We start from the raw sequence: 15012 nt of genomic DNA on the forward strand, positions 1-15012 counted from the left end.
TTCCCTTGCACATTTCTAGTCTTTTTATGTATAATTAGTACCGTTTAGTACGATACCCGGTTATTACGAGAATCCGGTTATTACGGTGCTCCTTTTCATCCCCCGCCGGCCATTTTTGTTGTTTATATCGATATATCCGTCGCGCCATTGGTCAACTTGGTCACGTGTCTTGTTACGTGAGCCGCCATCGGTCGCACCATTGGTCGACTTGGTCACATGAGCCGCCATCGGTCGCGCTATTGGTCGACTTGGCCGTGTGACTTTGTCACGTGACATGCCATCGGTCGCGCCATTGGTCAACTTGGTCACGTGTCTTGGTTACGTGTCACGCCATCAGTCGCGCCATTGGTCGACTTGGTCAGGTGACTTGGTTACGTGCCCAGCACCCGTGTAGCAGAGCCATTTTCATTTTCAGACGCTAGCTATGAATATGTTTCAAATACACTGTAGTTCTGAAGATTAAAGCATACATGGTTACAATCATTAAAGAATTATATGTGCCATTTTGAGGGAACATTGGGTGAACATCTCTCACCCAAAAAAAAGGGAGCTAATGGACAGCTCCGTTTCTTATATGGCGCTTGGCTGCCCTCTTTTGACGGCTTTTGTTTAATGCAGTTCGGCGCAGGATCGGATATATCGATAGTCCCGGTTATATCGATATTTTTTCGGACTCCCTTGAATATCGATATAACGAGACTTTACTGTATGTATGTTGTGTCAAGAAAATGCTGTCTTTATTTTACTTTTTTAACACAGTACTTGTTTGTTTACATTACTGTAACACGTTTATGCAATTCCCATGAGGTCTTGGCAAAGCTAGTTGTCTCTTTTATTTTAAAGGACAACCGACGTATCCGGACAAGTTGTGTCCATAATTTGGAAAATGGCTTCAAATGACTTCTACTGAGCGTATTTTAATAAGATTCCACCGCAAATAGCTATATTTTACGTTTTAAGACTCGCTCTGAATATTCAGGAAGTCTTGTTTTTGAGTTGGTGACGAGTCCGTACATGACGTCACTATAGGAACGCCCCTGACCGAAAAAAAAGATGCATTGTAGCGGTCCTTCCATCACGTCAATGTATTTTGCTGTACTTGTTTGGTCTGGGGACCTCGTGTTGCACCCAAAAGCTGCCAGAAGAGGGTGTCCAAGCTCCATATAAGGAATTTATCAGCCTGTGGAAGCGGAGGTGGCCACTGGAGGTCGCCATTTTGTGCCTCTTTTTTCGGGGTGAGAGATTTTCCCCATACGTTGCCTCAAAATGGAACATATAATTCTTTAATCGATTGCAAACATGTATGCTTTCCTCTTCAGAACTATTTGAATCATATTCATAACTGGATGTGTAACAAGAAAGCATATTCTCCGAATCTGAAGCCATTGTTTTGATTCACAAGAAATGCAAGACGTCTTGGTGTGACGTCACGAACTGGGGGCGGGACTTTCTGAAAATGCCCAATTCCCAGCTCAATTTTTTTGCAGATTTTGGACATGATGGATCTGATGGACATGATGGATCTGCTGAATGTACAAAAAGCCACTTGTAAACAGTATTTCAAGGAAGTCATCAGTAAAGTAACCAAGTGACTTTTTCAAGCTCACTTTGGTAATACAACCACTATCTCCAGTCAATTCATGGCCTTTTAACGACTGTGTACATGAATATTCTCCTCCAAACACAAATACATGGAATTCATTAATTCCCATCGTCAAAAACACACATTCGGAACAACGTTTTCACCTCTCTCATAAGCACCTGCTCAATTTCTATCCATATAATTGTGGCAATGTATTCACAGTCAGTGTTTTGGTCTTTCTGGTCTTGAGAGCCCAAGCCTTCCTCTTTCATTAGTATTTTGGAACACTGCATTTTCATCTGCCAGCAAAAACTGCACTTTAAATGGACAAAAATGAATTTGGGGAAATCATTGAGAAATTGAAGAGAGATGAATCAATGCAGATTTGTATGCACTGTTAGTGTGTGAGAAATGCATCTTGTGCTTCCTGGATATCAGATGAACATTTTATGTCAGTGATACAGTGTGACCTCAAATTACGAACGCCTTATAGTACGAACTTTTCATCATACGAACGTCAAATTTATGAAAATTAAGCCTTATAATAAGCACTATTTTCATAATACATACCCACCACGGCCGGTCCATCAAGCACACAACCTTCGGATCTGGCGGAGTGATCTTCGGAGGAAGCACACGACCAAACAGCGCTCCAGCCGGCGCTCCTTTCCACACCCCCTCTCTCTGAATTCACACGTCCATCGCCTCCGAGGAGCTTTTTGCAGATAATTTTACTATTATGGGACCGGAAAATAAACACCTCGTGTTCAGCCTCAGTTCAAATGTGGTGCGTTACTATGAATAAATTGAAGACACTACCAGCCATACACGTCTACTCTGCTCTGTTTATTTGTCATCCAAGACTTGGGATGCGTTCACGTTCTAGAATAGCGCGCGACTTCTTATGACTCTAGGGCTAGGCTGTTTGGAAAGCATTGTCTAACTGAATGAGCAGGGACAAACACTTGCCAACGTGTTTCTCTGTTGTGACACTTGAACCCTGTCAAGATGCGATAGAAGTGATTGTGATTGGCTAAAGCACAGGTGTCAAAGTCAAGGCCCGTGGGCCAAATCCGGCCCGCCACCTCATTTTTTTTCGGCCCACGAAAGCAAATCAAACTTGTTAAATTCCATGATGATTGCTAAAATCTGAGCCAAAATTTCATATTTTTGGATGTCAACCACAATAAAAGTCATTATTCTTGACTTCAGATTTGAAAACGAGTTAGTCATTAATTTGCTGTGTGCTCTATATGTAATATTTGAAGGGATTTAAACATTCTAATGGGTTCCCCAAATTCATAACGGCCCTCGAGAGGAAACCATAACTACAATGTGGCCCGCGGCAAAAAATGACTTTGACACCCCTGGGCTAAAGGGTAGAGTCATGTGTCATGGTAAGCCAATCAGAGCTAGTGTTTTTACACACACCGGAACAGCGTGTCAATAGTCACGCTAAATTGTCACGTGCGAGTTGACAGCTCGGGCGTGGCCGCCGCTCGCGGCTCTTCAATTTCATTTCATTTCAACGAGTCACTGTCACCTCACCAGTGACATGATTACGTGAAAGTACATCGCTATGTCTTGTGCTGGCAAATCCAACAGTTTGCTTTGCACGGGGTGATTGTTAGACATGAGTGTGCCATTTTATTCGCCCCGCGCGCCTTCTTTTGTCGCGTTTTATTCCGCGTCTGTGGAATCATCAGACTCGCGCCTTTTGTTGTCATAAAATCTCTGCCAGCACCTACGGGACTCGAAGTGAATGCAGATGACATCGAGGAGCTTGTTGCTGACCATAATGAGGTCCTCAACACAGAGGATTTGATTTGCCTTCAAGAGGACAAGCAGAAGCAGGCCATTCAACAGTTGATGTGCAGGCTTTTATTGAACAGTACCATCCATAAAACGCTATGAGAATCATAAACATGATGAATGATAATGTGATGCCTCAGTTTCGTAAGACCTTACAAGTCAGAAAGCAACAGGTGTCAATTAAGAGCCATCAATGACCATCACAAATGTAAATAAAGTGACTTTATTATACAGTGCAGTGTATTTCTTTCATTACAATCCAATAGCACATTTATTATACATAGGATAAGGTAGGTTGTGTGTAGTTTTAAGGCTTATTTAGTTGAAAAGTATATTTTATGGAAACCCGGGAACGGACTATTCCCATTTTAATGGTTTCCTATGGGATTTTTTTTAGATACACACTTTTCGCCTTACACACTCTGTCTGGGAACCAATTAAGTTCGTAAGTTGAGGTCTCACTGTAGTTTCAAATGTATTTGTGTGGATTTTTGTATTTATTTGTTTTCTTTGTGTGTGTGCAACGTGCCCAACATGAAACTCCAAGAGGTATCTGGATTTTGAATTTGGTCATCATAATGCTTTTAAATGCATACAAGCAGCAGTCAAAAACGAATGATCCCTGTGATTGTGATGCATTGCAACATTATCGATCAAGTGAGATTTGCATATCTGGTCAAGTCAAATTTATTAATAAGCCCTGAATAACAAAAGTTCTCAGAGGGCCTCACATGTCCTGTCACGGTTTCCAAGGTGGTGATGATGGTGGATGCCAAAAAAGCAGACAGGAGAGAGCAGCAGGGTGTATTTGACAAATTGTATTAAAATAAAGTCAGCGGGAACAAAATCTCAAACATCAAAGCCATCTGAACAGAAAAGTATAAAGTATCAAAGAAAACCATGAGTACACATCTGCCAAGATGAAACAAACCTGACAGGGGGAAGCAAACACATACAATGACCCGACACGGAATGGTCATGCCGGGAGTCCTTTTAATTGCCAGCTATTGGAACGACCGACACCAGTGCAGGTGGGGCCGACAGCGCCACCCGTTGGTCGCCAACCAGATCATGACATGAAGTCACCCAACTCTCCAAAGTCGTCATCCCGCACGGCTTCATTTTGTGTAATGGACTGATATTATTGTAACACTGCATTGCACAGGTGCTGGTCGTCTCGATCAGTGGCGGAGTGCCACGTTCGGATTGGCGTGCAACGGGTAGCGCTGTCAGCCCTGCCTGCTGCCTCGCAGGTGCTAGTCGTTTCCAATCAGTGACACTCAAAAGGACTCCCGGCACGACCATTCGCTGTCAGGTCATTGGTGAATGCAATTGTATGCAATTGTGTATGCATTGTATGCTGTGCATGTGTTTGTTTAACCTTGGCGGACTTTTACTCTTGGTTTTGTTTTGATACTTTCTATTTTTCTGTTCAAATGATTTTAACGTTTTAGATTTTGTTCCTGTTCCTGTTGACTTTATTTCAATACAATTTATCAAATACAACCTGCTGTTCCCTCCTGCCGGCTTTTTGGGATCCACAACTGCCATCACCACCTTGCAAACCGTGACACTTCAAAAGCTGGGCCACACTGCTTCCGAGTAGATGGTCCACTCCAGACCATGTCCACATCGAGTGAGCAGAATCGGTTTGACAAGTACTTTACGTCATCCAAACCCCCCGATGTGCGCACTTGCAGTCATCAAAGCTTGGTTTGACAGTGCAAGCAATCTGCCGGGCGACAGCCACACAGTGCTGTTACACAGAAAGTTTTCCTGGCTGGATTATTGAGACAAATGAAAGTTCAAATTGAAGTAATGGCGAGTTTCTATGTGGATGGCTGCAAGCCTGGGCCTGAAAAAAAACACTGGTTTGGGGCTGCTTTTAAAAAGAATCGAGGAATGTAGGTTTAACACTTGCTGAAGACAAAACTGAATTCAGAAATAAGCAGAAAATCAAGGTGAATGGTGGGCTCTTCAAAGAGAAGGTTTTAAATACAGTATGGTAAGATCGAGGTCAACAGACTTGAGGAAGGCCATTGAATCCAAATGTGTATTAAATTGTCCAAATATTGATAAGCCCATTGATAAAATTTCTATCAATTAATGCTGTCTGGGCAGTGCTGAACAACATGCTTCATGACAGCCTTGTCAACAGTGTAAACAATAATGCCATTCAGATGTGCCTGAGAGAGGTGCCGCATGAGACAGATACTGTTGTATACATTCAAGAAAGCCTCAGAGCTTTCCCTGGCCATGAATATGGTCACAAAATACAAGAGGAAATGGCTTATTGGATGCTGGGTCTGTGCGTCGTGTCAAAAGAGAGATTGGCAAAGAGGCCAGTGTGTGTTGAGGAGCAAACCATTTAAAATACTGTACATTTTGAGTGTTTCATCCTGTTGTGTGTAGTGACAAAGTGCAAGAGCGTGTCGAGCACTCTGGTTTTGTTATTTTGCCTCCTGACAGATTCACCCGGTTAGGGACTATATCTAAAGTGACAGATGTAAATACACTTCTGTCCTTGATTAGTTCATCCTTAGAAAAAAAATACAAGTACCCATCTTGACCTGTAATGAATTACAGTAAAATCTCGTTATATCGATATTCTCGGGAGTCGGAAAACATATCGATATAACCGGACTATCGATATATCCGATCCTGCGGCATGTAAATTTTCTCCTTGCGTTCATAGAAATAGTATCGTAATAAGCAGTACTATCGATATAACCGATATCGATATAACGAGACTTTACTGTAGTTCTAATCTTAGAAAGAAATTTGACCAGGGTTGTCAAAGTCCTTTTTTTGGCACGGGCCACATTGTAGTTACGGTTTCCTCTCGAGGGCCGTTATGAATTTGGGGAAACCATTAGAATGTTTCAGCTCCTCCACATATTACATACAGAACACACAACTAATTCATGACTAGTGAGTTCGAAATTCATGACTATTTTTCAAATCTGAAGCCAATAATAATGACTGTTATTGTGCTATTGTGTGTGTACATACAATTTGAAAAAATTGTTCGGGCTATAGTAAGCATCGTGGCACTAATTGACATGCTTGATTTACATTTGTGGACCGAATAAAATGATGTGGCGGGCCAGATTTGGCCCCTGGGCCTTGACTTTGACACGTGGTCTAGTCCATTGCAGGTGCACTATACAACGGAGTCAAGTCCGTAGTGCAGATTTTCAAGGGGAGAATCGCTCCTCTACTATTGCACTGTTCAAGAATAATGACTTTTATTGTGGTTTATGTAGGAAAATTTGAAATTTTGGTTCGGACTTTTGCAAGCGTCATGGCACTTGACATGCTTGATTTGCTTTCACGGGCCGAATTTAAAAAATGTGGCGGGTCAGATTTGGCCCCCGGGCCTTGACTTTGACACCATGCTTGAGACAGACTTTACATATTTTACTTCATCATTGACATTCAGTTGAAGATCCATAGAATAGTATGCCGTTTGTCCGCAGTCGGACAACAAAACTCATAACGAATATTGTGGACAAACAAAAAACAGTCCATCAATGAATTTACCAGTGATGACAAAGAGCATAATTGAACTCTACACAAACCCTCAAAGCTTCATATAAAATAAATAAATAAATAAATAATTGGCAAGCTTTACAAATCTTCAATTATTATATTATTTATATATATTTTTAATTTCATTGGGATGGTCTACTTTTATATACAACACAGCAGTGTAAATACACAGACTACTAATTTTCAGCCAAAGTCTAAAGGCAGGTTTCTTAACATAAAGAGTTGACATCCATCCATTCTCTGAACTGCTCTATCCACACAAGGGTCTCTCCGAACCGGTTGTCAATTACACACTGAGACGAACACCCATCCGCATCTGATCCCACATGGAGTGTTCAATCGGCCTGCAATGTATGTTTTTGGAATGTGAGTGGAAACCGGAGCATATGGAGAACATACAATCTCCACACAGAGGTGGTATCGAACCAGGTGCCCCTGGACTGTAAGGTTGACGTGCTAGCCATTGGGTCACCCGACAGTAAACTTTTATTTTTTATTCAGATCAATTCTCACGAGGATCGTGGGGGTGCAGAGCGTCCACTTGAAGTAGGGGGGCACCCGAAACCGGTTGCCAGCCAATCGCAGGGCAGAGAAAGACAAACAGCCACTTGCTCTCTCTCTCTCTCTCTCTCTCTCTCTCTCTCTCTCTCTCTCTCTCTCTCTCTCTCTCTCTCTCTCTCTCTCTCTCTCTCTCTCTCTCTCTCTCTCTCTCTCTCACACACACACACACACACACACCAACGTGAGGTGGATGAGCTAACGCTGCTAACCACTCCTCTACCAATAACAAGATAAAATAACACAACACAAAACAGATAATCATGCAATCTTAGCCACTTTTTATGCATCTGCTTTGTTGTTTTTGGCACAATTTGTCAAACTGCAGTAGGAGGTCTACAACATTATGTTAAATTGTGCACGAGTTGTATGCTTTTAGCACTTCAAAGCACAATATTCCACTAGCTACCACAAAGCACGAATCACTTGAAAGTAGCACGAGTGGTGAGATATGTCAAATAGTGCTCGTTTCACCCAGCTACCAGTAGTTGATCTACTGGGAGCCTGTATAGGAATGGCATACAGTAGAGTAGCAGTGTAAGGCAGTAAATGTAGTTGGTTGGGGGCGGGGGGCATTAAGATATGTTTTACGGGTGTCCTACCCACTATATTGGGAGGCTGAATTGTCTTGAGTCGTGAAGAGATATATCGTACTGGTACATGGATCTGAAGCTGTGCATCAACAATATTGAATAAATGCTCAAAAGTGTTTTAAAATTATAGGATGCCTCAAATCACATTTTATCTGATTCCTACGAATGAATAGTATGAATTAAAATGTGTAGGCGCCGTTAAATTCCATTGCATCAGGAAATTGAGTTTCGGCGTGCGCAAATGCGCACAGGCCACTCACTGGATGCCTTGATCCAGCTCTGCGCAGCGACTCTGTTCTCTGTACTTACATCCAGAATAACGGAGATGCCTCTCCGTGGTTCAGGGGCGAAGAATTGCTCTTGAGCTACGGCCATCTCCTCCTTAGTGGAGGCGTACTCCCGGTTGGAGATGTTCTTGTTGTCGCTCATTTTAGTGACGATCCAGCGGACGAGCCCGTCAATTCCACCGGGCTGGGCGCCGCTGTTTCCGGACTGTGCTGCCGTTTCGGACTCGCTGTCCTGACCGGCTACGGGCTTGGTGTGTTCACGGCTTTCTTGGGCTCGAAGTTTGGCTTGTTCTTTGTTCAGCAGTTTGTGGACTCCGTCCCTACAGTAGCGCGCTGCCTGCTCGCACATCCTTTTGCTCGGGAGCGCTCATGCTGCGTTCTATGAGGGAGAAGCGACCCCCACCCCTCCCCGTGCAGCCCTTCGATGTTACATCACAACCCCACCCCAAAACAAGCTCAACTGTATTCACTTTTACACGTTGACAACAGGGGAGTTAACTATTTCACGTTTACTACCATGCACATTGTACGACGGCACACCTTTCGTCATCTCTCTAACGATGGTGCGTCTTTCTGCAACTTTTAGACGTATGACCTGCGCAAAATCACATAAAAACACGCTAGAGTCGTTGTGAATTATATTTTTTCCTTAAAAATATCCAATTGAAACGGTTTATTAATAATACTGTTGCAGTGTATGAATAACTATTGAATAATTATTAAAGGACAACCGACGTCTCGGGACAAGTTGTGTCCATAATTTGTAAAATGGCTTCAAATGACTGACTTCTACTGGGCGTATTTTAATAAGATTCCACGGCATATAGCTATATTTTACGTTTTAAGAGCGCTGAACATTCAGGAAGTCTTGTTTTTGAGTTGGTGACCAGTCCGTACGTGACGTCAGAAAAGGACCGCCTCCTCACCGTAAAAAAAGACGCATTGTAGCATCTTTCCATCACGTCAATGTATTTTGCTGTACTGTTTTTTTTTACCATGTCTTACACCCAAAAGCCGCCAGCAGAGGGAGGGAAACTCCATGGAAAGATAGTATCAGCCTGTGGAAACGAGCGGATTCATTCTTCACCGGAGCTGGTCGCCATTTTTCTGCCTCTTCTTGGGTGAGACATTCCCCCCCACCCGTTTGCCTCAAAATGGCCCAAATAAATTATTTAATCGATTGCAAACATGTATGCTTTGCTCATCAGGACTATTTGAATCATATTCATAACTGGATGCATAACAAGAAAGCATATTCTCCAAATCTGAAGCCATTGTTTTGATTCACAAGCAATGCAAGTCGTCTTGGCGTGACGTCACGAAAGGGGGGCGGTACTTTCTGAAAATGCTCAATTCGCAGATCAATTTTTTTTGCAGATTTTGGACTCTTTAAGTCATTTTTATTGGTGTTTTGCATTTGACTAAAAATATCATACTGCATGTTTTGGGTATTTTAGATGCTATAAAACGTTCTTCTGGTGTCAGTTAAAAAAACAAAAAAGTGACGTCGGTTGTCCTTTAAGGTTCCATTTCTGAGTAGTCAGGCCCAGCAAAAAATTAGATTGGTCCTGAAATGTTCCCTGCGTTCGAATATTGACATGTAAACATTGCACTTTATTTCCAAACTACATTCTAGCTGCCAGAATGTAGAGACATGCTCTTTTGTTCCAAGTATCCCTTCCATCTGTAGCAGGAATGGTGCTGCACCGAGACTAAGGGGTGCTAGAGCTTCCTCAAAACTCGGTGTGGCCCCACTAAGTAACGGCTGCATTTTAGTTGCTAAAAACTATGAATAAAATATTTAGGATTTATTTCCTCAGCCACAGATGTATTGGTCGATGTTTCTTAAGCACTGGGAGAGAAAAAAAATCCTGCGACCGTAATATCTGCTATGTAGCATTTTGCTTGGCTGCCTTCTCATATTTATTGAAATAGTATCTATTAAGTGATGGCAAAGTGAGGCATAATGAATCACTGAGGCTTTCCATCTAAAGTCTAGATGGAATGTAAGCCATTTAGAGCTAAATGTTTTGTTTTTTTTGCCAATGCATCATGAGGCCTCATTTGTTCCACTGCACCATCATGTGGAAAATGTCATGACAGAGAGACTTCTGAGATAAAACGTGCCAACTGCAATTTTTTTCTTTGATAGCCAGAATCCTTTTGCGTAAAACGGCAGGGAGTTGCGATATGAATGAATGTGCGTGTGTTACTTGAAATAATAATTGCTTTACTTTAGACATTGACACACAAACAAGGAACAAGATACACCTTTCATTCATTTTGTTGAGGGAATGATGTTCTGTTGGTACCCAAGTTCTTTCGAACAAAGTTTACACTTCACTTTTTAAAATATCACCAAGTAGAAAACATTAAAACGAGGGATTCAATGTGTTGTCACAGTAGTTTACAATATATATTTGCACTGATTATTGTAATTTGTACCATTTTAGGAAAGATCTGCTCAAAATGATCCCGTTCATTGCAAATTTCCCCATTGTGGGACGAATAAAGGTATTCTGATTCTGACAGGGGATGTGGTCTTCTTTTTCGTTGTGAACTGCGTCCAATGCAGAACAAAGGCGATTGAAGGTACGAGTTGGGTGCGTCAGTTTTATATATATATATATATATATATATATATATATATATATATATATATATATATATATATATATATATATATATATATATATATATATATATATATATATATATAATCAGAGCACTTGCTGACGGCTGCCTACTCGGGCGCCATCTTGGACTCCTTTATAATATTGCTGGTATATTAGAACTCAGCTATATTTACCATGATCATTCAGTTTTCAAAGTTTGCGACGCTTTTGTCCTGTTATTGCATACACATTTATTCGGAATTGCTGAAGAAGACGTGGCACATCATGAAGCTTTTGAATGTAATTGATGGTTTCCTTATCAAGATGGTATGATGAGGTTGGTGGTGAGATTAAGAGGATGATTCAATCAGATCTCCACTAAGGCGCATGAACGAAAGGCACATAAAGTGCTAGATTTAGTGAAAAAACACAAAATGATGAGGCCAAAGGTAGACGCTGCCATGATTCATTGGTTATTACATACAGTGCTACAGTAAATGAACTACAACTTGATGTCTTTTCCATCTTCTTCAAAACATATGAGAACGGGAACAATGCAGCATAATTTTGGCCATAAAGAGCTGATGGGACTTTGTAAAGAGATGATGGGACTTTGGTCACATACAGAAATCCATGGACTAAACACGAGTGCCCTCGTGTGGTCATTCGTCGCTATAACGACTGAATATGTGGGTTCCTTTTTGGATGACCATTAAATGGAAATGCAGCTTTTTTTCTTGACAGGTGAAAGCTATTCTTCGGTCTCATCATTTGACCGTTTGACCTCTCAGAAAAAGTGGCGTTTGATTGTTTGTTTTCGTTTACTAGTTTCTAAGATTAGTGATCATAGCTATACTTAATAGTGTTATTGGGTTTATTTTGGAAGGCCACTGGTTTGTTTATCATCTATATATACACATGACTATCCTTTTTTCCTTTTTTTTTCAAAGTAAAACAACGTTTGGAAGTAATTTTATTAGTGGTTTTGTGAACACGATCAATGTCGGTCGGGACTAGGATGACTCCAGCAGGTTCCCTTATTTTTTATTCAGATCAATTCTCACGAGGATCGTGGGGGTGCAGAGCGTCCACTTGAAGTAGGGGGGCACCCGAAACCGGTTGCCAGCCAATCGCAGGGCAGAGAAAGACAAACAGCCACTTGCTCTCTCTCTCTCTCTCTCTCTCTCTCTCTCTCTCTCTCTCTCTCTCTCTCTCTCTCTCTCTCTCTCTCTCTCTCTCTCTCTCTCTCTCTCTCTCTCTCTCTCTCTCACACACACACACACACACACACCAACGTGAGGTGGATGAGCTAACGCTGCTAACCACTCCTCTACCAATAACAAGATAAAATAACACAACACAAAACAGATAATCATGCAATCTTAGCCACTTTTTATGCATCTGCTTTGTTGTTTTTGGCACAATTTGTCAAACTGCAGTAGGAGGTCTACAACATTATGTTAAATTGTGCACGAGTTGTATGCTTTTAGCACTTCAAAGCACAATATTCCACTAGCTACCACAAAGCACGAATCACTTGAAAGTAGCACGAGTGGTGAGATATGTCAAATAGTGCTCGTTTCACCCAGCTACCAGTAGTTGATCTACTGGGAGCCTGTATAGGAATGGCATACAGTAGAGTAGCAGTGTAAGGCAGTAAATGTAGTTGGTTGGGGGCGGGGGGCATTAAGATATGTTTTACGGGTGTCCTACCCACTATATTGGGAGGCTGAATTGTCTTGAGTCGTGAAGAGATATATCGTACTGGTACATGGATCTGAAGCTGTGCATCAACAATATTGAATAAATGCTCAAAAGTGTTTTAAAATTATAGGATGCCTCAAATCACATTTTATCTGATTCCTACGAATGAATAGTATGAATTAAAATGTGTAGGCACCGTTAAATTCCATTGCATCAGGAAATTGAGCTTCGGCGTGCGCAAATGCGCACAGGCCACTCACTGGATGCCTTGATCCAGCTCTGCGCAGCGACTCTGTTCTCTGTACTTACATCCAGAATAACGGAGATGCCTCTCCGTGGTTCAGGGGCGAAGAATTGCTCTTGAGCTACGGCCATCTCCTCCTTAGTGGAGGCGTACTCCCGGTTGGAGATGTTCTTGTTGTCGCTCATTTTAGTGACGATCCAGCGGACGAGCCCGTCAATTCCACCGGGCTGGGCGCCGCTGTTTCCGGACTGTGCTGCCGTTTCGGACTCGCTGTCCAGACCGGCTACGGGCTTGGTGTGTTCACGGCTTTCTTGGGCTCGAAGTTTGGCTTGTTCTTTGTTCAGCAGTTTGTGGACTCCGTCCCTACAGTAGCGCGCTGCCTGCTCGCACATCCTTTTGCTCGGGAGCGCTCATGCTGCGTTCTATGAGGGAGAAGCGACCCCCACCCCTCCCCGTGCAGCCCTTCGATGTTACATCACAACCCCACCCCAAAACAAGCTCAACTGTATTCACTTTTACACGTTGACAACAGGGGAGTTAACTATTTCACGTTTACTACCATGCACATTGTACGACGGCACACCTTTCGTCATCTCTCTAACGATGGTGCGTCTTTCTGCAACTTTTAGACGTATGACCTGCGCAAAATCACATAAAAACACGCTAGAGTCGTTGTGAATGATATTTTTTCCTTAAAAATATCCAATTGAAACGGTTTATTAATAATACTGTTGCAGTGTATGAATAACTATTGAATAATTATTAAAGGACAACCGACGTCTCCGGACAAGTTGTGTCCATAATTTGTAAAATGGCTTCAAATGACTGACTTCTACTGGGCGTATTTTAATAAGATTCCACGGCATATAGCTATATTTTACGTTTTAAGAGCGCTGAACATTCAGGAAGTCTTGTTTTTGAGTTGACCAGTCCGTACGTGACGTCAGAAAAGGACCGCCTCCTCACCGTAAAAGACGCATTGTAGCATCTTTCCATCACGTCAATGTATTTTGCTGTACTGTTTTTTTTTTTACCATGTCTTACACCCAAAAGCCGCCAGCAGAGGGAGGGAAACTCCATGGAAAGATAGTATCAGCCTGTGGAAACGAGCGGATTCATTCCTCACCGGAGCTGGTCGCCATTTTTCTGCCTCTTCTTGGGTGAGACATTCCCCCCGCCCGTTTGCCTCAAAATGGCCCAAATAAATTATTTAATCGATTGCAAACATGTATGCTTTGCTCATCAGGACTATTTGAATCATATTCATAACTGGATGCATAACAAGAAAGCATATTCTCCAAATCTGAAGCCATTGTTTTGATTCACAAGCAATGCAAGTCGTCTTGGCGTGACGTCACGAAAGGGGGGCGGTACTTTCTGAAAATGCTCAATTCGCAGATCAATTTTTTTTGCAGATTTTGGACTCTAAGTCATTTTTATTGGTGTTTTGCATTTGACTAAAAATATCATACTGCATATTTTGTGTATTTTAGATGCTATAAAACGTTCTTCTGGTGTCAGTTAAAAAAACAAAAAAGTGACGTCGGTTGTCCTTTAAGGTTCCATTTCTGAGTAGTCAGGCCCAGCAAAAAAATAGATTGGTCCTGAAATGTTCCCTGCGTTCGAATATTGACATGTAAACATTGCACTTTATTTCCAAACTACATTCTAGAGACATGCTCTTTTGTTCCAAGTATCCCTTCCATCTGTAGCAGGAATGGTGCTGCACCGAGACTACGGGGTGCTAGAGCTTCCTCAAAACTCGGTGTGGCCCCACTAAGTAACGCCTGCATTTTAGTTGCTAAAAACTATGAATAAAATATTTAGGATTTATTTCCTCAGCCACAGATGTATTGGTCGATGTTTCTTAAGCACTGGGAGAGAAAAAAAATCCTGCGACCGTAATATCTGCTATGTAGCATTTTGCTTGGCTGCCTTCTCATATTTATTGAAATAGTATCTATTAAGTGATGGCAAAGTGAGGCATAATGAATCACTGAGGCTTTCCATCTAAAGTCTAGATGGAAAGTAAGCCATTTAGAGCTAAAAGTTTTTTTTTTTTTGC

General features: G+C 41.9%; 1 protein-coding gene across 1 annotated transcript in view; it reads right to left on the reverse strand.

The window, feature by feature from the left end:
- necab2 (N-terminal EF-hand calcium binding protein 2) overlaps positions 1-8745 on the reverse strand; it is a 135887-nt gene extending 127142 nt beyond the window's left edge. The window contains exon 1 of the mRNA XM_088997457.1: positions 8407-8745. Within this exon, the coding sequence (XP_088853583.1) occupies positions 8407-8733 (327 nt within the window). The 5' untranslated portion in view covers positions 8734-8745. The remainder of the gene's footprint in view (positions 1-8406) is intronic.
- Positions 8746-15012: the final 6267 nt, after the last annotated feature.

This window comes from Hippocampus bargibanti, linkage group LG05, assembly GCF_051943395.1.
Source record: "Hippocampus bargibanti isolate YZ-2025 linkage group LG05, ASM5194339v1, whole genome shotgun sequence".
Taxonomy (NCBI): Eukaryota; Metazoa; Chordata; class Actinopteri; order Syngnathiformes; family Syngnathidae; genus Hippocampus; species Hippocampus bargibanti.